This window comes from Somniosus microcephalus, chromosome 4, assembly GCF_052327205.1.
Source record: "Somniosus microcephalus isolate GS21.2 chromosome 4, FLI_Smic_1.0, whole genome shotgun sequence".
Lineage (NCBI taxonomy): Eukaryota > Metazoa > Chordata > Chondrichthyes > Squaliformes > Somniosidae > Somniosus > Somniosus microcephalus.
In genome coordinates this window covers 95854052-95879822 of record NC_140990.1, presented here as the reverse complement: position 1 = coordinate 95879822, position 25771 = coordinate 95854052, and the positions used below count along the sequence as shown (strand labels likewise).

General features: G+C 53.4%; 1 protein-coding gene and 1 long non-coding RNA gene across 2 annotated transcripts in view; one reads left to right on the top strand and one right to left on the bottom strand.

The window, feature by feature from the left end:
* The window catches only part of LOC147119534 (uncharacterized), an 88877-nt gene extending 64451 nt beyond the window's left edge, over positions 1-24426 (top strand). The window contains exons 2-3 of the mRNA XM_085985107.1: positions 13141-13338; positions 21672-24426. Of these exons, the coding sequence (XP_085841233.1) occupies positions 13141-13338; positions 21672-24284 (2811 nt within the window). The 3' untranslated portion in view covers positions 24285-24426. The remainder of the gene's footprint in view (positions 1-13140; positions 13339-21671) is intronic.
* On the bottom strand, positions 11540-22265 carry LOC147119535 (uncharacterized). Its single transcript, XR_015078038.1, has 2 exons — positions 22176-22265; positions 11540-11923 (listed from the first exon to the last, which is right to left on the bottom strand). It is a non-coding gene; the product is annotated as an uncharacterized LOC147119535 (long non-coding RNA).
* Positions 24427-25771: the final 1345 nt, after the last annotated feature.

Below are 25771 nucleotides of genomic sequence, written 5' to 3'. Positions count from 1 at the left end.
TCGCACTGTACACAATCCCACAGGCCCAATCCCATCCCACTCACTGTATACAATCCAAACCCGTTCCCACTCACTTGTCACAATCCCAACAGGCCCAATCCCTTCCCACGATCCCAATAGGCCCAATCCCTTCCCTCTCACACCCATTACACAATCCCAACAGGCCCAATCCTGTCCCACCCACTCCCACTGTACTCAATCCCTTCCCACTATAAACAATCCCAGCACAATAAGCAGTCTCCAACTATCCCCCACTCCCCTGACTCAGCAGTCTCCGTCTGTGTCTCCCAAACCTGACCCTGCGACTCTTTCCCCCGCCCCATGTGACTGCACCAGTTGAGACTCTGCGGCCATAACGTGGAGCACAATTCCCATTCACTCATCTCACGAAGTGCGCCCCGTTTCCAGACACTCGGAAATTTTGGCGTGTACGGATCCAGTTGCAGAACCAATCCATCGGGTATCAGGAATTTTAAGTTCCAAGATTTAAGCATGTTGGGCCGGCTAATGGAATGTTGGCCTTTATCTCAAGGGGCTGAATTACAAAGAGGAGGAAGCGATACCTCAGTTTTACAGAGCCTTGGTCAGACCCCATCTGTGTTCAGTTCTGGGCACTGCACCGCAGGAAGGATATATTGGCCTTGGAGGGGGTGCAGCGCAGATTCACCGCAATGACACTGGGGCTGTAACAGTTAAATTATGAGGTCAGGGTGCACAAATTTGGCTTGTATTCCCTCGATTTCTGATGGTTGAGGGGTGATGTGATCGTAGAAATATAGAAGATAGGAGCAGGAGTAGGTCATTCGGCCCTTCGAGCCTGCTCCGCCATTCAACGAGATCATGGCTGATCATCCAAACCCTTAGCACCCGGTCCCTACACCGACAGCCATCCCACCCAAGCCCTATCCCCGTAACCCCACGTATTTAATCCCCCCTAACACTAAGGGCCAATTTTTTTTTTATCATGGCCAATCAACCTAACCCGCACATCTTTGGACTGTGGGAGGAAACCGGAGCACCCGGAGAAAACCCACGCAATTCGATGATTAAAGGATTCAATAGGGTAGATAGAGAGAAACTACTTCCTCTGGTGGGGGAATCCAGAATGGAGGGGTGGGCACAATCTGAAAATTAGAGCTCGGCCATTCAGCAGCAAAATCAGGAAGCACTTTTACACACAAAAGGGTAGTGGAAATCTTGAACACTCCATCCCCTAAAATACTGTGGGTGTCAATTATAGCTTTCAAGACTGAGATTGATAAGATTTTTGTTAGGCAAGGCTATCAAGGGAAAGAAAGGCAGATAAATGGAGTCGTGGTACAGACCAACCATGATCAAATTGAATGGCGGAACAGGCTTGAGGGGCTGAATGGCCTATTCCTGTTCCTAGAAGCAACAGATGGAGGGGGTGCAGATTTACTAGAATGGTGCCAGGGATGAGGGATTTCAGTTATTTGGAGAGGCTAGTGACCCTGGGATTGTTCTCCATAGAGCAAAGAAGGTTAAGGGATATTTAATAGAAAATTATGTAGGGTTTCAATAAGTGTAAATAAGCAGAAAATGTTTCCACTGGCAGAAGTGTTGGTAACCAGAGGATAGAGATATAAGATAATCAGCCTAAGAACCAGAGGGGAGATGGTTTTTTAAAAATGCAGTGAGTTGTTATAATCTGGAATGCAGTGCCTGAAAGGGTGGTGGAAGCAGATTGAATAGTAACTTTCAAAAAGGGAATTGGATATAAACTTGAAACGGAAAATTTGCAGGGCTATAAGGAAAGAGCAGAGTAGCAGGACTAATTGGACAGCTCTTTCAAAGACACGATGGGCTGAATGGCCTACTTCTGTGCTGTAAAATTCTATGATCTCCATTACCCTCTCTGTGGCACTCCCTGTCCGTTCCTCTCTGCATGACTCACTCCTCTTCATTATTCTGTGACTCACTCCCTCTTCACCACTCTCCATGAAACTCTCTGTGCAACTCTATCCCTGTGCATTACTCTGTGTGACTCACTCCCTGACCATTACTCTCTGCATTACTCATGTAACTTTTTTTCTCCCCATTATTCTCTGCCTGACTTGATTGAAGTTTGAGATTATGAAAGGAGTTGGCTGGTAAATTAGGATAAATAGTACCAAGCCTTAGCTAATAGACAGGAAATCACAGGCGCTGTTTTCTGATAAGGACCGGTTGCCTGGGAGGTCTGAGTGCAAGACGTACCGCAGATTACCCTATTACTCACGGCATTGAAGGGTTCAAATCCCGGATTAAAAACGAGGGACTTATAAGCAAACTAGAAAGTTAGGGGCAGAACTGAGTCGTGGGAGAAGTTTTCAGGGAAGGACACTGAAGCAGACAGTAACAATGGCATCAAAAGATGTTTTCCTGGAGGGAGAAGGGACTATGGGACACGGTGAGATTGGCAGGTGGGCAAAAGGTGCGGTTTGGAGATGCAGGGAGAAGGTGGGTTAGTGGGGTTTGAGAATATAGGGAGGTGAGCTGGGGGGGGTGGTCTGGAGATATGGAGAGAAGACAGATAGGTGGGGGTGAGGAATATGGTGAGGCAGGAAAGGGGATTGAGGGCTATGGAGAGAAGGTGGGGTTGAGGGATACGGTAAGTGGGGTTGAGGGATTTGGGAGGTGAGTTTGAAGGATATAGGGAGTTGAGAAGGTGGGATTGAGCTTTATGGGGAGGTGATTAAGTGGGGTTGAGGGATATGGGGAGGTGAAAAGGTGGGGTTGAGGGATATGGGGTGTGAGGTTAAAGGATATGGGGAGATGAGAAGCTGGCATTGAGGGTTATGGGGAGGTGAGGTGAGGTTGAGAAAATATGGGGAGGTGAGAAGGTGGGGTTGAGAAAATATGGGAAGGTGAGAAGTTGGGGTTGAGGGGATTGGGAGGTCAGAAGGTGGGGTTGATAATTGTGGGGATGAAGGATATGGGGAGGTTATGTTGAAGGAAATGGGGAGGTGAGAAGCTGGGGTGGAGGGATGTGGGGAGGTGAGAAGGTGGGGTGGAGGCTCATGGGGAGGTGAGAAGGTGGGGTGGAGGCTCATGGGGAGGTGAGAAGGTGGGGTTGAGGGATATGGGGAGGTGAGAAGGTGGGGTGGAGGGATATGGGGAGGTGAGAAGGTGGGGTGGAGGGATATGGGGAGGTGAGGTGGGGTGGAGGCTCATGGGGAGGTGAGAAGGTGGGGTTGAGGGATATGGGGAGGTGAGAAGGTGGGGTGGAGGGATATGGGGAGGTGAGAAGGTGGGGTGGAGGCTCATGGGGAGGTGAGAAGGTGGGGTTGAGGGATATGGGGAGGTGAGAAGGTGGGGTGGAGGCTCATGGGGAGGTGAGAAGGTGGGGTGGAGGCGAGGTGGGGTGGAGGCTCATGGGGAGGTGAGAAGGTGGGGTGGAGGCTCATGGGGAGGCGAGAAGGTGGGGTGGAGGCTCATGGGGAGGTGAGAAGGTGGGGTTGAGGGATATGGGGAGGTGAGAAGGTGGGGTGGAGGGATATGGGGAGGTGAGAAGGTGGGGTGGAGGCTCATGGGGAGGTGAGAAGGTGGGGTGGAGGCGAGAAGGTGGGGTGGAGGCTCATGGGGAGGTGAGAAGGTGGGGTGGAGGCTCATGGGGAGGTGAGAAGGTGGGGTGGAGGCTCATGGGGAGGCGAGAAGGTGGGGTGGAGGCTCATGGGGAGGTGAGAAGGTGGGGTGGAGGCTCATGGGGAGGTGAGAAGGTAGGGCTGAGTTATTTGGGAGGTGAGGTCGAGGGATATGTGGAGAGAAGGTGGGTTTGAGGGATATGGGGAGGTGAGAACTTGGGATTGTGGGATATGGGTAGGCCAGAAGGTGGGGTTCAGCGATATGGTGATAAGGTGTGGTTGAGTGTCATGGTGAGAAGGTGGAGTTTAAAGACTACGGGGTTGTAAGAAGGTGGGGTTGAGGGACATAGTGAGTTGAGGTGAGAATGTGAGTTTGAGGGATATGGGGAGATGAGAAGGTGGGGTCGAGGTAGATGGAGGTGAGAATGTGGGTTTGAGGTATATGGGGACGTGAGAAGTTGGGTTTGAGACGGTGAGGTTGAGGGATATGGTGAGGTGGGGTTGCGGGATATGGGGAGCTGAGAAGGTTGGGTTCAGGGACCTGGTGAGGTGGGGTTGAGGGATATGGGGAGGAGTGAAGGTGGGGTTGAGGGATATGGGGAGGTGAGAAGGTGGGGTTGAGAGATATGGGGAGATGAGAAGGTGGTGTCGAGGGATATGGGGAGATGAGGTGGGGTTGAGGGATATGGTGGGGTGAGAAGGTGGGGTTGAGGGATATGGTGAGATGAGAATGTGGATTTGAGGGCTATGAGTAGGTGAGAAACATAGAAGATAGGAGCAGGAGTAAGCCATTCGGCCCCTCGAACACCATTTCCCTACAAATACTGATTTCATTCAATTCCTCCCTCCCATTAGACCCTATGTTCCCCGACATCTCTAAGGTTATTTGTGTCCTCCTTTGTGAAGACAGAACGAAAATATGTATTTAATAATTGGTCTGCCATTTCTTTCTTCCCCATTATAAATTCCCCTGAGTCTGACTGCAAGGGACCTACGTTTGACTTCACCAATCTTTTTCTCTTCACATATCTATAGAAGCTTTGAGTCAGTTTTTATGTTCCCTGAAAGCTTACTCTCATACTCTTATTATCCCCGGCTTAATTAATCCCTTTGTCCTCCTTTGCTGAATCCTAAACTGCTCCCAATCATCAGGTTTGCTGCTTTTTCTGGCCAATTTATATGTCCTCTCCTTGGATCTTATGCTATCCCTAATTTCCCTTGTTAGCCACAGTTAAGTCGCCTTTGTTGTTTTATTTTTATGCCAAACAGGGAAGAACAAATTCTGTAGCTCATCCATGCGATCTTTAAATGTTTGCCATTGCCTATCCACCGTCAACCCTTTAAGTAATGTTCTGCAATCCATCCTAGCCAACTCGCACCTCATACCATCATAGTTTCCTTTACTTAAATTCAGGACCCTAGTCTCTGAGTCAACTACTTGACTCTCCATCTTAATGAAGAATTCTATCATATTATGATCGCTTTTCCCCAAGGGGCCTCGCACAACAAGATTGCTATTTTAATCCTTTCTCATTACATAATACCCAGTCTAATATCCAGGGACCGAGTGCAACATATCCAAGTTTGCCGATGATACAAAGATGGGAGGGAAAGCAGTAAGTGAGCAGGACATAAAAAACCTGCAAAAGGACATAGACAGGCTAAGTGAGTGGGCAGAGATTTGGCAGATGGAATATAATGTTGGAAAGTGTGAGGTTATGCACCTTGGCAGAAAAAATCAAAGAGCAAGTTATTATCTAAATGGAGAGAAACTGCAAAGTGCTACAGTACGAAGGGATCTGGGGGTCCTGGTGCATGAAACACAGGTTAGTATGCAGGTACAGCAGTGATGCGCTATCAATAACTCAAAAGACTGAGATTAAGCAAGTAATTAACAGGCTTTTATTAACAAGAGAATGAAGGTGTGCCTCGAGTGGTCGACCGGTCCAGAATACAAAGGGGCTGTGGAGCAGTCACCTTTATACCTGGATTCGTGGGAGGAGTCAGCCGAGGCATGTACAGGCATGTACACAGTGGAATACAAACAGTGGTTTACCACATTCACCCCTTGTTTAAAATTGAGTCCGGCGGGGTGAAGTGTATTAAAAGTTAGTGTATTGGAGTCTCTCCGGAGGTCTTGGCTGCCGCTGTGATCGACGTGGCGACGGCAGGGGTAGTGAAGCTTCCGGCGTCGAGTCCCGCGTAGGCTGGGGCACTGGTGTGTAGTCCTCGTAGATGTCGAGCGGGTCGCGGGGCCCAGGCCTGCCGTCTGCTGGGGCTGGATATCGGATCGTGGGGGGGGGGGGTGGTAGTGGGTAGTGGGTTACTGCGGCCCCCGAGGGTGTGAGGTCTCTTATGGAGACTGTGTCCTCCCGCCCGTCTGGGTACGCAATGTAAGCATACTGGGGGTTGGCGTGGAGGAGGTCGACCCTCTCGCCCAGGGGGTCCATTTTATGGGTCCTCACGTGTATTCTCAGTAGGACCGGCCCTGGGGACGTCAGCCATGGCGGTAGCGATGTCCCCGATGTGGACTTCCTTGGGAAGACAAACATTTTCTCATGAGGGGTGGCGTTAGTGGCAGTGCAGAGCAGTGACCAAATAGAGTGGAGCACATCGGGGAGCACATCCTGCCAGCGGGAGGTCGGAAGGCCCCTAGACTTTAAGGCTAGCAGGGCGGCCTTCCAAACTGTCGCATTCTCTCTTTCCACCTGTCCATTCCCCCGGGGGTTGTAACTGGTGGTCCTGCTTGTGGCAATACCCCTAGCTAGCAGGTACTGACGGAGTTCGTCGCTCATAAACGATGAGCCCCGGTCGCTATGGATATAGCTGGGGAAACCGAACAGGGTGAAGAGGTCGTTCAGACATTTAATGACCGTGGCACTGGTCATGTCCGGGCAGGGGATGGCGAACGGGAAACGGGAGTACTCATCAATAATATTGAGGAAGTACACATTGCGGTCGGAGGAGGGGAGAGGCCCCTTAAAATCAACGCTCAGGCGCTCGAAGGGGCGAGTGGCTTTTATCAGGTGAGTCCTGTCTGGTCTATAAAAGTGCGGTTTGCACTCAGCGCAGACTTGGCAGTTCCTGGTCATGGTCCTGACCTCCTCAATGGAGTAAGGCAGGTTGCGGGCCTTGATGAAGTGGAAGAACCTGGTGACCCCCGGGTGGCAGAGGTCATTGTGGAGGGCCCGCAGTCTATCGATCTGCGCGCTGGCGCAGGTGCCACGCGATAGAGCATCCGGGGGTTCATTGAGCTTCCCGGGCCGGAACAAGATCTCGTAATTGTAGGTGGAAAGTTCGATTCTCCACCTCAAGATCTTGTCGTTTTTGATTTTGCCCCTCTGCTTGTTGTTAAACATGAAAGCAACTGAACGCTGGTCAGTGAGCAGGGTAAATCGTTTTCCGGCCAGGTAGTGCCTCCAATGACGCACAGCCTCCACAATAGCCTGGGCCTCCTTCTCAACAGCAGAGTGTCTGGTCTCCGGGCCCTGGAGGGTTCGTGAAAGGAAGGCCACGGGTCTCCCCGCCTGATTGAGGGTAGCGGCCAGGGCAAAGTCGGACGCGTCGCTTTCCACCTGGAAGGGGATGGATTCGTCCACTGCGTGCATGGTGGCTTTGGCAATGTCTTCCTTGATACGGTGGAAGGCTAAGCGGGCCTCTGCCGTCACGGGAAAAGAGGTGGACTTGATCAGCGGACGGGCCTTGTCCGCATAGTAGGGGACCCACTGGGCGTAATAAGAGAAAAACCCTAGGCACCTCTTCAGGGCCTTGAGGCAGTGGGAGTTCCGTAAGGGGACGCATCCGGTCGGGGTCGGGGCCGATGACTCCGTGTTCCACAACACAGCCAAGGATGGCGAGGCGGGTTGTGCGGAATATGCACTTCTCCTTGTTATACATCAGGTTGAGGAGTTTGGCGGTGCAGAGGAATTTTTCAAGGTTTGCGTCATGGTCCTGCAAATCATGGCCGCAGATGGTCACATTGTCCAGATATGGGAAAGTGGCCTGCAATGCATTTTGATCGACCATCCGGTCCATCTCCCTTTGGAAGACGGAGACCCCGTTGGTTGACGCCAAAGGGGACCCTAAGGAAGTGATAGAGGCGGCCGTTTGCCTCAAAGGCAGTATATTGGCGGTCCTCAGGGCGGATAGGGAGCTGGTGGAACGCTGATTTCAGGTCAATGGTCGAGAAGTCGCGGTACTGCGCGATCTGGTTGACCATATCAGCTATGCGGGGGAGTGGGTAAGCGTCCAGCAGGGTGTAGCGATTTATTGTCTGGCTGTAGTCGATGACCAGGCGCTGCTTCTCGCCGGTCTTAACGACCACAACCTGGGCTCGCCAGGGGCTGGTGCTGCCCTCAATAATCCCTTCCTTCAGGAGCCGCTCCACTTCGGTTTTAATGAAAACCCTGTCCCCGGCACTGTATCGCCTGCTCTTTGTGGCGATGGGCTTACAGTCGGGGGTGAGGTTAGCAAACAGTGGCGGGGGGGTGACTCTGAGTGTGGAGAGGTTGCACCTGGTGCGCGGTGGGCAATTTGGAAGCTGCTGGCTGCGGACTGTGAGTGGGGGGAGGGGTCCACTGTACGCCATCATAACACTTTTAAGGTGGCACTGAAAATCTAACCCCAGTAGAACGGCAGCGCAGAGGTCGGGCAGGACCAGAAGTTTAAAATTATCGTACACAGTCCCGTCTACTACGAGTGTCACCACGCAGTAGCCGCCAATGTCCGCCGACTGGGACTCGGAGGCCATAGAAATCCGCTGGTGCGCAGGCAGGACTGGGAGAGAGCAACGCCGCACCGTGTCGGGGTGGATGAAGCTCTCCGTGCTCCCAGAGTCAAAAAGGCAGATTGTTTCGTGACCATTTACCTTAATGTCCATTGTGGAACTGGCCAGCTGGTGTGGTCTCGCTTGGTCCAGTGTAACGGAGGCCAGCGTAGGGGTCGGTGTGTCGCTGCGGGTATCAGATGAGGCGGTGTTGGGGGCCTGCTGCGTCCCGGCTGTCGTCCAAGATGGCGGCGTCCATGATCCCCATGTGGCTGGAGGCGTCCAAAATGGCTGCTGTTCCGGTGGTTCGCACATGGCTGGGGAGGCCCAAGGTGGCGGCCCGCACGCGGCGCTGCTGGGGTTCGGGGTGGCTTTGGCCCTGCAGACGCTGGCGTAGTGTCCCTTCTTCCCGCAGCCCGAGCAGATCGCATTTTTCGCCGGGCAGCGCGCTCTGGGGTGTTTGGCCTGGCCAGAGAAGTAGCATTTCTGGCCTTGGGACACTGCTGCGGTAGTTGGGCCGTTGCTGGGATGTGGCTGGGGTGGCACGGCGCTATGAGACGGTCCTACCGTGTCCCAGGCTGTCGTTCCCCGCGGCGTCCACGGTGCAGAGGAGTAGGCATCCATGCCCCGGTAGGCTGCGTCCAATGATAGTGCGAGTTCAGAGGCCTTGTTGAGGTGGAGGTCACTCTGCTCCAACAGTCACTGTCGGGTGTAATTGGACCTGTGGCCCGCTACAAAAGCGTCCCGGATAAGTTCCTCTGTGTACACGGCGGCCTTTACATCCTTACAACCACAGGCCCAGCCAAGCACAGACAGTGCCTGAAGGTATTCCTCGGTCAATTCCCCAGGTTGTTGTTTACGACTCCCCAGAAGGTACCTGGCGTACACTTCGTTCACTGGGCGCGCGTACTGGTCCTTGAGGAGCTTGATAGCATCCGCGTACGAGGTCGCGTCTTGGATGACCGAGTACACTCAGTGGTTCACTTTGGAGGTCAGGACATCCAGTTTGTCCTCGTCCGATTTGATTGCAGCGGAGGCGGTCAGGAATTTTTCGAAACACCAAAGCCAGTGAGTAAACTTGGTGGATGAGTCCGCCTCCCGATGATCTAAGTCCAGGCATGCTGGTGTAAGGATCTTCTCCATTATAAAAATCTTGTTAATAAAATTGATGCGCTATGAATAACTCAAAAGACTGAGATTAAGCGAGTGATTAACAGGCTTTTATTAACAAGAGAATGAAGGTGTGCCTTGAGTGGTCGACCGGTCCAGAATACAAAGGGGCTGTGGAGCAGTCACCTTTATACCTGGATTCATGGGAGGAGTCAGCCGAGGCATGTACAGAGTGGAATACAAACAGTGGTTTACCACAAGCAGGTGATCAGGAAGGCCAATGGAATCTTGGCTTTTATTGCAAGGGGGATGGAGTATAAAAACAGGGGAGTCTTGCTGCAGTTATACAGGGTATTGGTGAGGCCACACCTGGAATACTGCGTGCATTTTTGGTTTCCATATTTAAAAGATATACTTGCTCTCGAGGCGGTTCAGAGAAGGTTCACTCGGTTGATTCCGGAGATGAGGGGGTTGACGTATGAGGAAAGGTTGAGTAGGTTGGGCCTCTACTCATTGGAGTTCAGAAGAATGAGAGGCGATCTTATCAAAACATAAGATTGTGAGGGGGATTGATCGGGCGGATGCGGTGAGGATGTTTCCACTGATGGGCGAGACTAGAACTAGGGGGGCATAATCTTAGAATAAGGGGCTGCCCTTTCAAAACTGAGATGAGGAGAAACTTCTTTACTCAGAGGGTAGTAAATCTATGGAGTTTGCTACCCCAGAGAGCTGCGAATTTAAATAGATTTAAAACAGAGATAAGAGTTTCCTAGCGGATAAGGGAATCAGGGTTACGGGGAGAGGGCAGGGAAGTGGACGTGAGTCTAGGTTCAGATCAGCCATGATCCTATTGAATGGCGGAGTAGGCCCGAGGGGCCGTATGGCCTACTCCTACTTCTTATGATCTAAGATGGCCTGATCTCTGGTTGGTTCCTCGACATATTGGTCCAGAGAACCATCCCGTATACACTCTAGGAATTAGAGGGATATGGTGAGGTGAGGTGGTGGCTTTGAGGGATATGGTGAGGTGAGGTGGTGGGTTTGAGGGATATGGTGAGGTGCTGGGTTTGAGGGATGTGGTGGGTTTGTGGGATATGGTGAGGTGGTGGGTTTGAGGGATATGGTGAGGTGGTGGGTTTGAGGGATATGGTGAGGTGAGAAGGTGGGGTTGAGGGATATGGTAAGGTGAGAAGGTGGGGTTGAGGGATATGCTAAGGTGAGAAGGTGGGGTTGAGGGATATGCTGAGGTGAGAAGGTGGGTTTGAGGGATGAGTAGGTGAGATTGGTGGGGTTGAGGGATATGGGGGTGCGAGTTGTGGTTGTGTGATATGGGTTGGTCAGAAGGTGGGGCTCAGGGATATGGTGATTAGGTGGGTTGAAGGTCATGTTGAGAAGGTGGAGTCGAGGAATCTGGGGAGGTGCATAGGTGGGGTTGAGGGATATGGGGAGATGAGTAGGTGAGGTTGAGGGATATGGGGAGGTGAGAAGATGGGGTTGAGGGATATGAGGTGGTGAGAATGTGGGGTTGACGGCTCTGGGGAGGTGATAGGGTGGGGTTGAGAGATGGGGAGGTGAGTGGGTGGGGTTGAGGGATATGGGGAGGTGAGTGGGTGGGGTTGAGGGATATGGGGATGCGAGAAGTTGGCGTTGAGGGATATGGGGAGGTCAGAAAGTGGGGCTCAGGGATATGGTAATTAGGTGGGGTTGAAGGACATGGTGAGGTGGGGTTGACGGGTTTGGTAGGTCAAAGGTGGGATGGAGATATTTCGGGAGGTGAGGCTCAAGGTTATGGGGAGGTGAGAAGTTATGGCTGAGGGATATGGGGAGATGAGAATGTGGGCTTGAGAGACATGGTGAGGTAAGAAGGTGGGTTTGAGGGATAGAAGGTAGGGTTGAGGGATATGAGTAGGTGGGGCTGGGGGATAGGAGTACGTGAGAAGGTGGGGTTGAGGGCTCTGGGGAGGTGAGAAGGTGGGGTTGTGCGATACAAGTAGGTGAGTGATGTAAGCCCCCAAAGTGCGGACCAAGTGAATACAAGGTCGACGTCACTGGCTTGTTGAAAGAAAGACAAACCAACTAATTGAAGTCAAAACGGTTTACTCAGCCCTGAGAGCCTTCCAGATCATGTCTGGATCCAACTCCAACAAGCCTCTCAAAGTCCACACAGTTATACAAAAATTAAGGCCCTGCTCTAGAGGCGGGGATAAGCTTATTAGCATATAGAGTTATAGCTAAATTGTAATTATAAAACTGTGACATTTCATCCGTCCAGCCGCTTACAAATCCCACATTTCGTTATCAGTTGGTCCCGTCACCTCTTGTGACCATGGGCCTCATCTTAATTACTTTACAACCATCCATTTGCCCGTGGTCAGATGGTTCGGTCTGTTTAAGTGTTTTCTTAAGATATCATTCCTTTTAAAGCGGGCAACCCGCAGACTGTGTCTCACCTTTTGGGTCATTTCTGCAAAGCAAAAACACTAGTTAATCCTCAGTATACTTTGAATAGAACCCTGTTGTGCTTTACACTAAACAGACTCTTAAGTGCATAGGTGTCGACCCGCTTGGCCGAACCCACCTCAATCTTTCCAGTTGTTCTGGCAGTTTTAATATCTCAGCATTTGACCCTTAATCATGTTTAAAACTTAACTGGGTTTATACAATTTTACAGACCTCTATTGTTCAACTCAGAGCATGAATTAACCCATTCCCTCCACTTTGTATATTGGTGTTACAAGTGAATCCTGGTTTGTCTTGCCCTATTATATCCAATTTTTAATATCTTACTTCAGTGAGAATGTGGGTTTGAGGGATATGAGTAGTTGAGAAGGTGCGGTTGAGGGCTCTGGGGAGGTGAGAAGGTGGGGTTGAGGGCTCTGGGGAGGTGAGGTGGGGTTGAGAGATGGGGGAGATGAGTGGGTGGGGTTGAGGGATATGGGGAGGTGAGCGGGTGGGGTTGAGGGATATGGGGAAGTGAGAAGTTAGCTTTGAGGGGTTTGGGAGGGGAGGTCGAGGGATATGGGGATAGAAAGTGGGTTTGAGGGATATGGGGATGCCAAAAGTTGGGGTTGTGGGATATGGGTAGGTCAGAAGGTGGGGCTCAGGGATATGGTGATTAGGTGGGGTGGAGGTTATGGTGAGAAGGTGGAGTCGAGGAATCTGGAGAGGTGCTTAGGTGGGGTTGAGGGTCTTGTTGAGAAATTTGATTTGAAGGACATGGTGAGGTGGGGTTGAGGGCTCTGGGGAGGTGAGAAGGTGGGATTGAGATATTTCGGAAGGTGGGGTTGAGGGATTCTGGGAGGGGAAAAGGGGGGGGGACTGAGGCACACGGGGAAAAGGGGGGACTGAGGCACACGGTAAGGAGGATTGCCGAACCTGTGAATGAAACAATCAGGCTTTCATGGGCCATGTTGCTGAACCTTCCGGTTTTGCCCGATGGGAGCAAACTGTTGGGAATTCGTGCCCGAGGGAATCAGTGTGCCCGATTTGGCTGCAGCCATGGCACATTTTAGGAAAATATAGTGGGCTGCGTAGACCTCTGCTGCTTTCCAGTCGTTGTTATGGCGTGGAGCTCTGTCCTGGGCCCTGCACCGCCCGTCTGCTATAATGGCTGCTGGCGCCATTGTGATCTTTCCAGAAGCTGCCTAACGCCTGCCTATTTTTTGGTCACCATCTCTGCAGGAGTCTGAAGCAGTGGACAGCTGCATCCAGAGATTGCTCTCCGCCCTCTACCCTCCATTCGAGGAAACGGCCGCAATACTCCTCGACCAGGTGTTTGATGTGCTGGAGAAAACCTTCCGCCACGACGCCCTCCGCTACGTCATTGATTTCCTCATCCCCGCCAAGCACATCTTGCAAACCGTCCAGCAGCAGGCCTGTGTGAGTACCAGCCAGAGCTAACTGTGGCACACCGGGGAAAGGGAACAGCTCCTTCAGAGAGAGAGAGCACGGGGCAATGGTGTGAATGGAGACTGAGGGGAGAGCTCTTTCAGAGAGAGAGGGCACGGGGCGATGGTGTGAGTGGAGACTGAGGGGAGAGCTCTTTCAGAGAGAGAGAGGGCACGGGGCGATGGTGTGAATGGAGACTGAGGGGAGAGCTCTTTCAGAGAGAGAGAGGGCACGGGGCGATGGTGTGAATGGAGACTGAGGGGAGAGCTCTTTCAGAGAGAGAGAGGGCACGGGGCGATGGTGTGAATGGAGACTGAGGGGAGAGCTCTTTCAGAGAGAGAGCACGGGGCGATGGTGTGAACGGAGACTGAGGGGAGAGCTCTTTCAGAGAGAGAGGGCACGGGGCGATGGTGTGAATGGAGACTGAGGGGAGAGCTCTTTCAGAGAGAGGGCACGGGGCGATGGTGTGAACGGAGACTGAGGGGAGAGCTCTTTCAGAGAGAGAGGGCACGGGGCGATGGTGTGAATGGAGACTGAGGGGAGAGCTCTTTCAGAGAGAGAGCGCACGGGGCGATGGTGTGAATGGAGACTGAGGGGAGAGCTCTTTCAGAGAGAGAGGGCACGGGGCGATGGTGTGAATGGAGACTGAGGGGAGAGCTCTTTCAGAGAGAGAGAGAGCACGGGGCGATGGTGTGAATGGAGACTGAGGGGAGAGCTCTTTCAGAGAGAGAGGGCACGGGGCGATGGGGTGAATGGAGACTGAGGGGAGAGCTCTTTCAGAGAAAGAGAGAGCACGGGGCGATGGTGTGAATGGAGACTGAGGGGAGAGCTCTTTCACAGAGAGGGCACGGGGCAGTGGTGTGAATGGAGACTGAGGGGAGAGCTCTTTCAGAGAGAGAGAGAGAGCACGGGGCGATGGTGTGAATGGAGACTGAGGGGAGAGCTCTTTCAGAGAGAGAGGGCACGGGGCGATGGGGTGAATGGAGACTGAGGGGAGAGCTCTTTCAGAGAAAGAGAGAGCACGGGGCGATGGTGTGAATGGAGACTGAGGGGAGAGCTCTTTCACAGAGAGGGCACGGGGCAGTGGTGTGAATGGAGACTGAGGGGAGAGCTCTTTCAGAGAGAGAGGGCACGGGGCGATGGTGTGAATGGAGACTGAGGGGAGAGCTCTTTCAGAGAGAGAGCACGGGGCGATGGTGTGAATGGAGACTGAGGGGAGAGCTCTTTCAGAGAGAGAGAGCGAGCACGGGGCGATGGTGTGAATGGAGACTGAGGGGAGAGCTCTTTCAGAGAGAGAGGGCACGGGGCGATGGGGTGAATGGAGACTGAGGGGAGAGCTCTTTCAGAGAAAGAGAGAGCACGGGGCGATGGTGTGAATGGAGACTGAGGGGAGAGCTCTTTCACAGAGAGGGCACGGGGCAGTGGTGTGAATGGAGACTGAGGGGAGAGCTCTTTCAGAGAGAGAGAGCACGGGGCGATGGTGTGAATGGAGACTGAGGGGAGAGCTCTTTCAGAGAGAGAGAGCACGGGGCGATGGTGTGAATGGAGACTGAGGGGAGAGCTCTTTCAGAGAGAGAGAGAGAGAGAGAGAGAGAGAGAGAGAGAGAGGGCACGGGGCGATGGGGTGAATGGAGACTGAGGAGAGAGCTCTTTCAGAGAGAGCGAGCACGGGGCGATGGTGTGAATGGAGACTGAGGGGAGAGCTCTTTCAGAGAGAGAGAGAGCACGGAGCGATGGTGTGAATGGAGACTGAGGGGAGAGCTCTTTCAGAGAGAGAGAGGGCACAGGGCGATGGTGTGAATGGAGACTGAGGGGAGAGCTATTTCAGAGAGAGAGAGCGCACGGGGCGATGGTGTGAATGGAGACTGAGGGGAGAGCTCATTCACAGAGGGCACGGGGCGATGGTGTGAATGGAGACTGAGGGGAGAGCTCTTTCAGAGAAAGAGAGCACGGGGCGATGGTGTGAATGGAGACTGAGGGGAGAGCTCTTTCAGAGAGAGAGGGCACGGGGCGATGGTGTGAATGGAGACTGAGGGGAGAGCTCTTTCAGAGAGAGAGAGCACGGGGCGATGGTGTGAATGGAGACTGAGGGGAGAGCTCTTTCAGAGAGAGAGAGCGCACGGGGCGATGGTGTGAATGGAGACTGAGGGGAGAGCTCTTTCAGAGAGAGAGAGAGAGAGAGAGAGAGAGAGAGAGGGCACGGGGCGATGGGGTGAATGGAGACTGAGGGGAGAGCTCTTTCAGAGAGAGCGAGCACGGGGCGATGGTGTGAATGGAGACTGAGGGGAGAGCTCTTTCAGAGAGAGAGAGCATGGAGCGATGGTGTGAATGGAGACTGAGGGGAGAGCTCTTTCAGAGAGAGAGAGGGCACGGGGCGATGGTGTGAATGGAGACTGAGGGGAGAGCTATTTCAGAGAGAGAGAGCGCACGGGGCGATGGTGTGAATGGAGACTGAGGGGAGAGCTCATTCACAGAGAGGGCACGGGGCGATGGTGTGAATGGAGACTGAGGGGAGAGCTCTTTCAGAGAAAGAGAGAGCACGGGGCGATGGTGTGAATGGAGACTGAGGGGAGAGCTCTTTCAGAGAGAGGGCACGGGGCGATGGTGTGAACGGAGACTGAGGGGAGAGCTCTTTCAGAGAGAGAGCGCACGGGGCGATGGTGTGAATGGAGACTGAGGGGAGAGCTCTTGCAGAGAGAGGGCACGGGGCGATGGTGTGAATGGAGACTGAGGGGAGAGCTCTTTCAGAGAGAGAGAGAGGGCACGGGGCGATGGTGTGAATGGAGACTGAGGGGAGAGCTCTTTCAGAGAGAGAGAGAGCACGGGGCGATGGTGTGAATGGAGACTGAGGGGAGAGCTCTTTCAGAGAGAGCGCGAGCACGGGGCGATGGTGTGAATGGAGACTGAGGGGAGAGCTCTTTCAGAGAGAGGGCACGGGGCGATGGTGTGAATGGAGACTGAGGGGAGAGCTCTTTCAGAGACAGAGAGCACGGGGCGATGGTGTGAATGGAGACTGAGGGGAGAGCTCTTTCAGAGAGAGAGAGGGCACGGGGCGATGGTGTGAATGGAGACTGAGGGGAGAGCTCTTTCAGAGAGAGAGCGCACGGGGCGATGGTGTGAATGGAGACTGAGGGGAGAGCTCTTTCAGAGAGGGCACGGGGCGATGGGGTGAATGGAGACTGAGGGGAGAGCTCTTTCAAACAGAGAGAGAGAGAGAGGGCACGGGGCGGTGGTGTGAATGGAGACTGAGGGGAGAGCTCTTTCAGAGAAAGAGAGAGCACGGGGCGATGGTGTGAATGGAGACTGAGGGGAGAGCTCTTTCAGAGAGAGAGGGCACGGGGCGATGGGGTGAATGGAGACTGAGGGGAGAGCTCTTTCAGAGAGAGAGAGAGAGAGAGAGAGAGAGAGAGAGAGAGAGAGAGAGAGAGAGAGGGGGCACGGGGCGAATGGAGACTGAGGGGAGAGCTCTTTCAGAGAGAGAGAGCACGGGGCGATGGTGTGAATGGAGACTGAGGGGAGAGCTCTTTGAGAGAGAGAGAGAGAGAGAGAGAGGGCACGGGGCGATGGGGTGAATGGAGACTGAGGGGAGAGCTCTTTCAGAGAGAGCGAGCACGGGGCGATGGTGTGAATGGAGACTGAGGGGAGAGCTCTTTCAGAGAGAGAGAGAGAGAGCACGGAGCGATGGTGTGAATGGAGACTGAGGGGAGAGCTCTTTCAGAGAGAGGGCACGGGGCGATGGTGTGAATGGAGACTGAGGGGAGAGCTCTTTCAGAGAGAGAGAGCACGGAGCGATGGTGTGAATGGAGACTGAGGGGAGAGCTCTTTCAGAGAGAGAGGGGGCACGGGGCGATGGTGTGAATGGAGACTGAGGGGAGAGCTATTTCAGAGAGAGAGAGGGCACGGGGCGATGGTGTGAATGGAGACTGAGGGGAGAGCTCTTTCAGAGAGAGAGAGGGCACGGGTCGATGGTGTGAATGGAGACTGAGGGGAGAGCTCTTTCAGAGAGAGAGAGCACGGGGCGATGGTGTGAATGGAGACTGAGGGGAGAGCTCTTTCAGAGAGAGAGAGAGAGAGAGCGCACGGGGCGATGGTGTGAATGGAGTCTGAGGGGAGAGCTCTTTCAGAGAGAGAGCGAGCACGGGGCGATGGTGTGAATGGAGACTGAGGGGAGAGCTCTTTCAGAGAGAGGGCACGGGGCGATGGTGTGAATGGAGACTGAGGGGAGAGCTCTTTCAGAGAGAGAGCACGGGGCGATGGTGTGAATGGTGACTGAGGGGAGAGCTCTTTCAGAGAGAGAGAGAGAGCACGGGGCGATGGTGTGAATGGAGACTGAGGGGAGAGCTCTTTCAGAGAGAGAGAGAGAGCACGGGGCGATGGTGTGAATGGACACTGAGGGGAGAGCTCTTTCAGAGAGAGAGAGCACGGTGCGATGGTGTGAATGGAGACTGAGGGGAGAGCTCTTTCAGAGAGAGAGAGAGCACGGGGCGATGGTGTGAATGGAGACTGAGGGGAGAGCTCTTTCAGAGAGAGAGAGAGAGAGAGAGAGAGAAAGCACGCAAGCAATGGGCCAAACTGCCTGCGTTTGGTTTGCTGTGATACCGATACCCTCCATTGGGGAACAGCTCACCCGGCATTCATTGTCCTGGGCTCGCACAGAGGTCGGTAGTGGTACCCCAGCATAGGTTAGTGCCTTCAAGAGCGGGAGGAAGAGAATCATTGAGTGATAAGTGATCTTTGGCTGTTCCAAAAACCACGACTGACCCTGCCATCTTTCCTCTGAATTCACTGCCCTCCCTTAAATGCTCCCTCCACAGAAAGTTACCTGCCCATATTCAGGGTCAGGCCCTCCACCGTGCCACCTCGTGGCCCCTCTATTCCCATTGTGTCAATCACAGATAAGGTCATCTCTGTTCACTTTCTTGTATCCCACTCCACTCATATCCCCATTCTGTGTCCACCCCTGGAAAAAAAACTCTCCCACAAGTCACGACGTCCCTTTCAAATACCCAACAGTCTAGCCTTTGGCCCTCCATTCACCACGATATTGCTGCTCAATCTCACCCTCACCTCAATCTTTGATGCCTTTGTCCCCAGTAAAACCCTCAATCTCGGTCACCCTGGTAGTTCCTGCCCCCCTCTCTGCTCCCTTAAGTACAAGGGAGGCAGATTTGAATGTTTATGGCAGACAAATGGTTTCGCCATTCATTGCCATATCTGGCTGGATCACATAATGCACTATTGGGTCCTGCTCTCCTCTTCCAAAACTGCTCACTACTCTAGGGTCATCCTGGAGTGCAAAAGGTAACACCCGGCTTCTCTTCTCCACTAAAAACTGTCTTAAACCCCTCTCCCCACCAACAAGTGCGAGGAGCTCATTGGCTTCTGTCACTAAGACTGAGACCATCCACTGCTGCTTCCCTCCCTTCCCACAGCCCACCAAGCCAAACTTCCCCTGCCCTAGCCCTGAACTCATATCTTTCTCTAGTTTCTCTCCCATCTCTCCTCCTGCCCGCTCTGAGCTCATCTTGTCCATGAGACCCATCGCCTGGCTCCCTTGACCCTATTCCTACAAAACTACTGACTACCCAGCTTCCCTTCCTGGCCCCCAGGTTAGTTGATGTTGTTAACTGTGACTTTTCCTCAGGTACTGTCTCCCTCTCCTTTAAATCTGCTATCACACCCCTCCTCAAAAAACCTACCCTTGATGCCTCTGCCCGTGCAAACTACCGCCCCATCTCCAACCTCCCTTTCCTCTCCAAAGTCCTTGAACAGGTTATGATTTCCCAAATCCGTGCCCATCTTTCCTGCAACTCCAACCTCTCCAATCCACAGCACTGAAACGGCCTTAATCAAAGTCACAAATGACATCCTATGTGACTGACCATGGTGCACTATCCCCCCTCATCCATCCTAGGTGCCAGCCATGGCTCAGCTGGTAGCACTCTCGCCTCGGAGTCAGAAGGTTGCAGATTCAAGTCCCACTCCAGAGACTTGGGCACAAAATCTAAATCTAGGCTGACACTTCATTGCAGTGCTGAGGGAGTGCTGCATTGTCGGATAAGATCTCATCCAAAAGAGCAGTTGAAAAGTACTTCATTGGCTGTAGAGCGCTTTGGGACGTCCCAAGGTCGTGAAAGGCATCCTCCACTACCTCTGCTTTGTCCTGCTGCTTGTCCGACATCCAAAGCTGGATAAGCAGAAACTTCCTCCACTTAAATATTGGGAAAGACCGAAGCCATTGTCTTCGGTTGCCGCCACAAGTTCGTTCCCTAGCCAACAACTCCATCGCTCTCCCTGGCCACTGTCTGAGGCTGAATGAAACAGTTTACAGGAAACTTTCGATTAACCGGCACCTCAATAACCGTAAATCTCGGTTAACCGGCAAAATTCAGGAGTAGGTTCATATTTCATATTACTTGCCTTCCTCCATTTGTTGCTGTGCAAGGGTGTGGCTGCAGCTGTTGCTAAGCTACAGAGACGCTTGTAACTTGTGGCCATTGTTCTGAACCTGTTGCTAAGCAACAGGGTTTGTTGCTTTATACGGAGCTCTCAGCTCTCGCAATTTTTAACTATAGCGCTCGGTGATCCAGAATTTTTGATGAACCGGCACCACGTCGGTCCCGGATAAAAAAAAAAGTTTCCTGTACAACCCTGGCATCCTATTTGACCCTGTGCTGAGCTTCCAACCCCATATCCTCTCCATCACCAAGATCTCCTACTTCCACCTCGGTAACATTGCCCGTCTCCACCCCTGCTTCAGCACATCTGCTGCTGAAACCCTCAGTACCTCTAGACTTGACGATTCGAATGGTCTCCTGGCCGGCCTCCAACATTGCACCAAGTCGCTGACCAAATTGATTCCCGGTTAAGCAGCGCCTCGATTTTAAAAATCCCTCCATGGCCTTGCCTCCTCCCTATCTCTGTAATCTCCTGAGAACTCATTTTTAATGTGGAAGCAAGTCATCCTCGGTTCCAAGGGACTGCCTAAGAAGAATCTCCTCCAGCCCTACAACCCTCCGAGATCGCTGCACTCCTCCAATTCTGACCTCTTGAGCATCCCAGAGTGTAATTGCTCCACCATTGGCAGCTGTGCCTTCAGATGCCGAAGCCCTAGGCTGTGGAATTCCCTCCCTAAATTCTCCGCCTTGTTAACTCTCTTTCCTTCTTCAAGACGCTCCATGAAACCTAACTCTTTGACCAAGCTTTTAGTCCCCTGTCCTGATATCTGCTTAAAAAACCCCAGAAAATGCTGGAAATACTCTGTAGGTCAGGCAACATCTGTGGAGAGAGAAACAAAGTTAACGTTTCAGATCAATGACCTTTCGTCAGAACTAGAAAAAGTTAGAGATGTAACAGGTTTTAAGCAAGTACAAGGCAGGGAGAGGGGGAAGGAAAGAACAAAAGGGAAGGTCTGTGATAGGGTGGAAGGCAGGAGAGATTGAATGATAAAAGGGAGGATGGTGCAAGACAAAAGGAGATGGTAATGGGACAAGTTAAGGAACAAGAGATGGGTCTGGAGGAGGCGTAAATAGAAATGGCAGAATCACCAACAGCTGCCATCTGAAAAAATGGGAGCAGAGGTGACGATCTGAAATTGTTGAACTCAGTGTTGAGTCCGGATGGCTATAAAGTGCCTAATCGGAAGATGAGGTGCTGTTCCTCGAGCTTACGTAGAGCTTCACTGGAACAGTGCAGGAGGCCAAGGACAGAGGTCAGAGTGGGAGTGAAGCGGTGAATTAAAGTGACAGGCGACCGGAAGCTCGGGTCACCCTTACGGACTGAATGGAGGTGTTCTGCAAAGCGGTCACCCAATCTGCGTTTGGTCAACCCAATGTAGAGGAGACCGCATCGTGAACAGCGAATACAGTATACTAAATTGCGAAAAGTACAAGTAAATCGCTGTTTCACCTGGAAAGGAGCGTCTGGGGAGGGGACAGGATGGTGGGAAGGTAGGAGGTGAAAGGGCGGGAGTTACATCTCCTAATGTCCGCTCAAGTGGCTGGGTGTCGAATTTCGCTTGGGAATAGCTCCGATGACGGAGCCTTGGGTGGGACAATTTCTTTTTCAGTAGTATAAATGCAAAAAGGCCTGCAAATTGATCTCTGGTGGCGGTGGCGCGAAATGGGCTGTGTCGGATCGGACGCCCGTTGTGCGCAACGCCCGATATTCGGTTCCGTTTCAGTCGGCGCGACCGAATGTCAGGCGTAGGACGGGCGGCTGGTGCGACAGCGCCCGTTTTGAGCCGCTGCCGCCAGAGACCAATTTCCCGGCCCCCTCAATGTCACGGTTAATAAAATCTCTCTCTCTCTCTATTCCCCACCCAGGCGCAGTACGATGGCTGCCTCTTCGCCCACGAAGGATGGCCGCTGTGCCTGGGCGACCGGGTGGTGGTGCAGCTGTCGGCGCTGCACTGGCGGGCGCTGCGGCCGGGCGACTTCTACCTGCAGGTGGCGCCTCGGGGGGGCCGGGGCCCGCGGCTGCTGCTCAAGTGGCTGGACGGCGGCCTGCAGGAGGAGGAGGCGGTGCCCGAGGCCGCTTACCCGCACCTCTTCACCGCCGAGTGGCTGGACGGCGTCAACCGGGATCGCGGAGGCGGCGGAGACCGGGCGCGGCTCGACACCTGCCTAGTGGTGGCGGCGGGCGGCCGGCTGCGACGGATGCCCTGGGCCCGCCTGGTCTGCCCGCAGCTGCTGGCGGTGGCCGGGCCGCCGACGACCGCCGTCGGCGGGAGCTGGAGGCCTAGGAGGCCCTCGGGAGACGGAGCGGCGGCTGAAGACGACAAGCGAGGAGCCGGCGACGGCCTGCTGGACGGTGAGGCTTCGACTTACCGGGAGGAAGGCGGCGTCGTCGACGTCGAAGAAGGCGAGTACGTCGAGCTTCTCGAGGTTTCCGCGCCCAAAAGCCACGTCGAACACGACGTCGACGCTCACGACGTCGTGCGTCAGACGGCGCCGGTCCAAGGCGTCGCCAGGCAACGACGCCTGCGCACTACCACCACCACCACGCTGCCGTGCCGTCGTGGCTCGAGAGGTGCGGCGGCGCGGCACAAGGCTTGGCTCCACCGCCGCCGCCGCCACCGTCGGAAGCCCGAAGCCGTCAGAAGTGGGAGGACATTGTCGGGCGCCCAAGACCTGGAGGCCACAGCCGAGAATTCCGGTGCCGGCGGCGAAGAAGAGTCTTCAAACGACGGCGGTGGGGAGAGTAGTCGGCCGGTTCCGGAAAGTTCCGCCGCCGCGGAACGCCGGCGCCGTTTGAACCCGGCGGCGCCAACCGACGCCCTCGACGACGGTGACCCGGTGGTGCAGGAGGAGGACGAGGGCTGTCGGAAGGAAGCAGAATGGAGGACCTGCCACGCTTCCCTGGTCTACATCAACCAGGACGACGCCTGCGTTGCGGATACTGGAGGAAGTGGGGCCGTCGCCTCGTCGTTGTCGTCGTCATTAACGCCGTTGCCAAGGGTGACCGGCGACGGCGACGTTGATTGGAGGGACCAACAGGAGGAGATCTCGCGCTTCCGCCCGTTCTCCAATCAGCCTCACGCGGCGCGCGCAGGAGCAACTGACGGAGGCACCGGATTGGCCGATCTTGAGCGTGGCACGTGCGCCGGCGATCCGGAGGTGGCCCGGGCGAAGGAGAGGGCCTGCCGAGGCCGCCCATTGGCCGCGGACCGCGAAGGAGCTTCGGCCAATGACGCGAAGGCAGAACGCGCCTGCGACCAGCCATTGGGCCAACGGGGTTTGGTCCACGTGGGGAGCCAAGCGCAAGCGCTCCCCGCCGGCGCGGGGCACGTGATTACAGGTGCGTGCCAGCGAGGCAGCGACCCCCGAAAGCAGCCAATGACCGGCGGCGGAGGTCACAAGTCTCCAGGTCAGCCGCTATTGGCCGAACAGGCTGCCTTTGCCGGTAGAGCCAAGAAATCATTGGCTGAAGAGGCTGCACCGACAATGATGCCTGAGCAACCATTGGTCAAGAGACCCGCAAGCACATCTGTGCAGTTATTAGCTGAACAGGAAACGTCTATAAGTAGGACTGAACAGCCATTGGTCGAAGTTGTCAGAACCACATTAAGCACTGAGCAGCTATTGGCTGAACAGGACAAAGCACTATCTGGGACTGTACAGTCATTGGCTGAACTGGTAAGATGCAAACTGAGAACTGAGCAACCACTGGCTGAGCAAGATGCAACTAAAACTGAGACTGCACGGTCATTGGTCGAAGAGGTCAGATCTAGAATGAGAACTGAGCAGCTATTGGCTGAACAGGATAAATCGATAATCAAGACGGAACAGTCATTGGCTGAACCGGTAAGATGTAAAATGAGAACTGAGCAACCACTGGCTGAGCAAGATACATCTATAACTGGGACTGTGCATTCATTGGTTGAACTAATTGGATCTGAGCAGTCATTGGCTGAACAGGATACATCTACAACCGGGACTCCAGCACCAGCTACACCAACAGGGTCCAAGCACTCATTGGCTGATTATTCTGAAGATAACCAATCGGCCGCACTGCTGCAAAGGTCAGAGGTTGACCGTCAACAAGTTGTCAAGAGCCCAGAATCCACTGGACCCGTGAAGTCTCAGGTGACGGATTGCAACACAATATTACCATGCGAGACTCCCTCAGACCTAAAAGACCATTGGCGGAAGAGCACAGAGCCCACACAGGCACCCCAGGAGTTACCCGCCGCAGCACTAGGTCTCTGTTCAGTCCTAAAGTCTCCGGAGTGCAGTGAGGAGAGGGCGAAAGAGGCGCCCTACGGTGATAATACTGCCATGGCCAATTCAATACCTACCTCTGTACGCACTGAGAGAGGTGACTGGAGGACTCCAATCAAGGTCAGAGAGGGAGCGGGAGAGACAGGCCCGGGACGACATGGAGCAGTATCTCAAATGGAGGACACGAGCGGTTTGACCCAAGAAGGTAAGCAATGATTTACATTCGACCCTGACAGTTCATCGGGCACAGGCTGACGGGCCGGGATTTTCACTGTTAATGCTTCTGATATTCACGCAGGGCCCATATCGAGAAATACAGCTCCCAGCCCCCTCCCCTACACTGTAAATCAAATTGACAAAGATACTTTGCTGATCAAGATTAATGGTGGCACTGTTGTAAAAGGAAGCACATTCAGACACTCCCAGGGCAGGTACAGCATAGGTTAGATACAGAGTAAAGCTCCCTCTACACTGTCCCATCAAACAATCCCAGGGCAGGTACAACACGGGTTGGATACAGAGTAAAGCTCCGTCTACACTGTCCCATCAAACACTCCCAGGGCAGGTACAGCACGGGTTAGATACAGAGCAAAGCTTCCTCTACACTGTCTCATCAAACACTCCCCGGGCAGGTACAGCACGGGTTAGATACAGAGTAAAGCTCCCTCTACACTGTCCCATCAAACACTCCCAGGACTGGTACAGCATGGGTTAGATACAGAGTAAAGCTCCCTCTACACTGTCCCATCAAACACTCCCAGGGCAGGTACAGCACGGGTTAGATACAGAGTAAAGCTCCCTCTACACTGTCCCATCAAACACTCCCAGGGCAGGTACAGCATGGGTTAGATACAGAGTAAAGCTTCCTTTACACTGTCCCATCAAACACTCCCAGGGCAGGTACAGCATGGGTTAGATACAGAGTAAAGCTCCCTCTACACTGTCCCATCAAACACTCCCAGGGCAGGTACAGCACGGGTTAGATATAGAGTAAAGCTCCCTCTACACTGTCCCATCAAACACTCCCAGGGCAGGTACAGCACGGGTTAGATACAGAGTAAAGCTCCCTCTACACTGTCCCATCAAACACTCCCAGGGCAGGCACAGCACGGTTTAGATACAGAGTAAAGCTCCCTCTACACTGTCCCATCAAACACTCCCAGGGCAGGTACACCATGGTTTAGATACAGAGTAAAGCTATGTGTGCACAGAGCTGGGAGTATCTGTTAAATGGAATAGTTTGCTAAACAGAGTGGGAATGGGAATTTGGTGAGAATCGGAATTTGCTGCAGAGGGGGAAGGAGGTGCTCAGCAATCTTCCCTTTTTTTTGAGCCGTGAGGGCCCTTTAACGGGCTGCTAGGCCCATTCAAAAATCCGTGCACGTGCAGAGTTCGGAGCAGTCGCGCAACTTAAAGGGAACGTTGGTGCTAAGTGATTTAAACCAACAGGCAACAGTAAATATATAAATAATCAGGAATTCATTAGATCTAAACGAACAAAATTAAAATTAACTAAGGGGATACCAACATTAAAGGGATCTAAATTGCAGTTAATAAAAATCTGGTGTATATATATCTTCTATCTATATATATAAAAAGGATATGTCTCTCTGTCTGTCTCTCTGTCTGTCTCTCTGTCTGTCTCTCTGTCCGGCTATACAATCAAAAGTTATAGAGCGTACCTACACATATGTTATATCAAA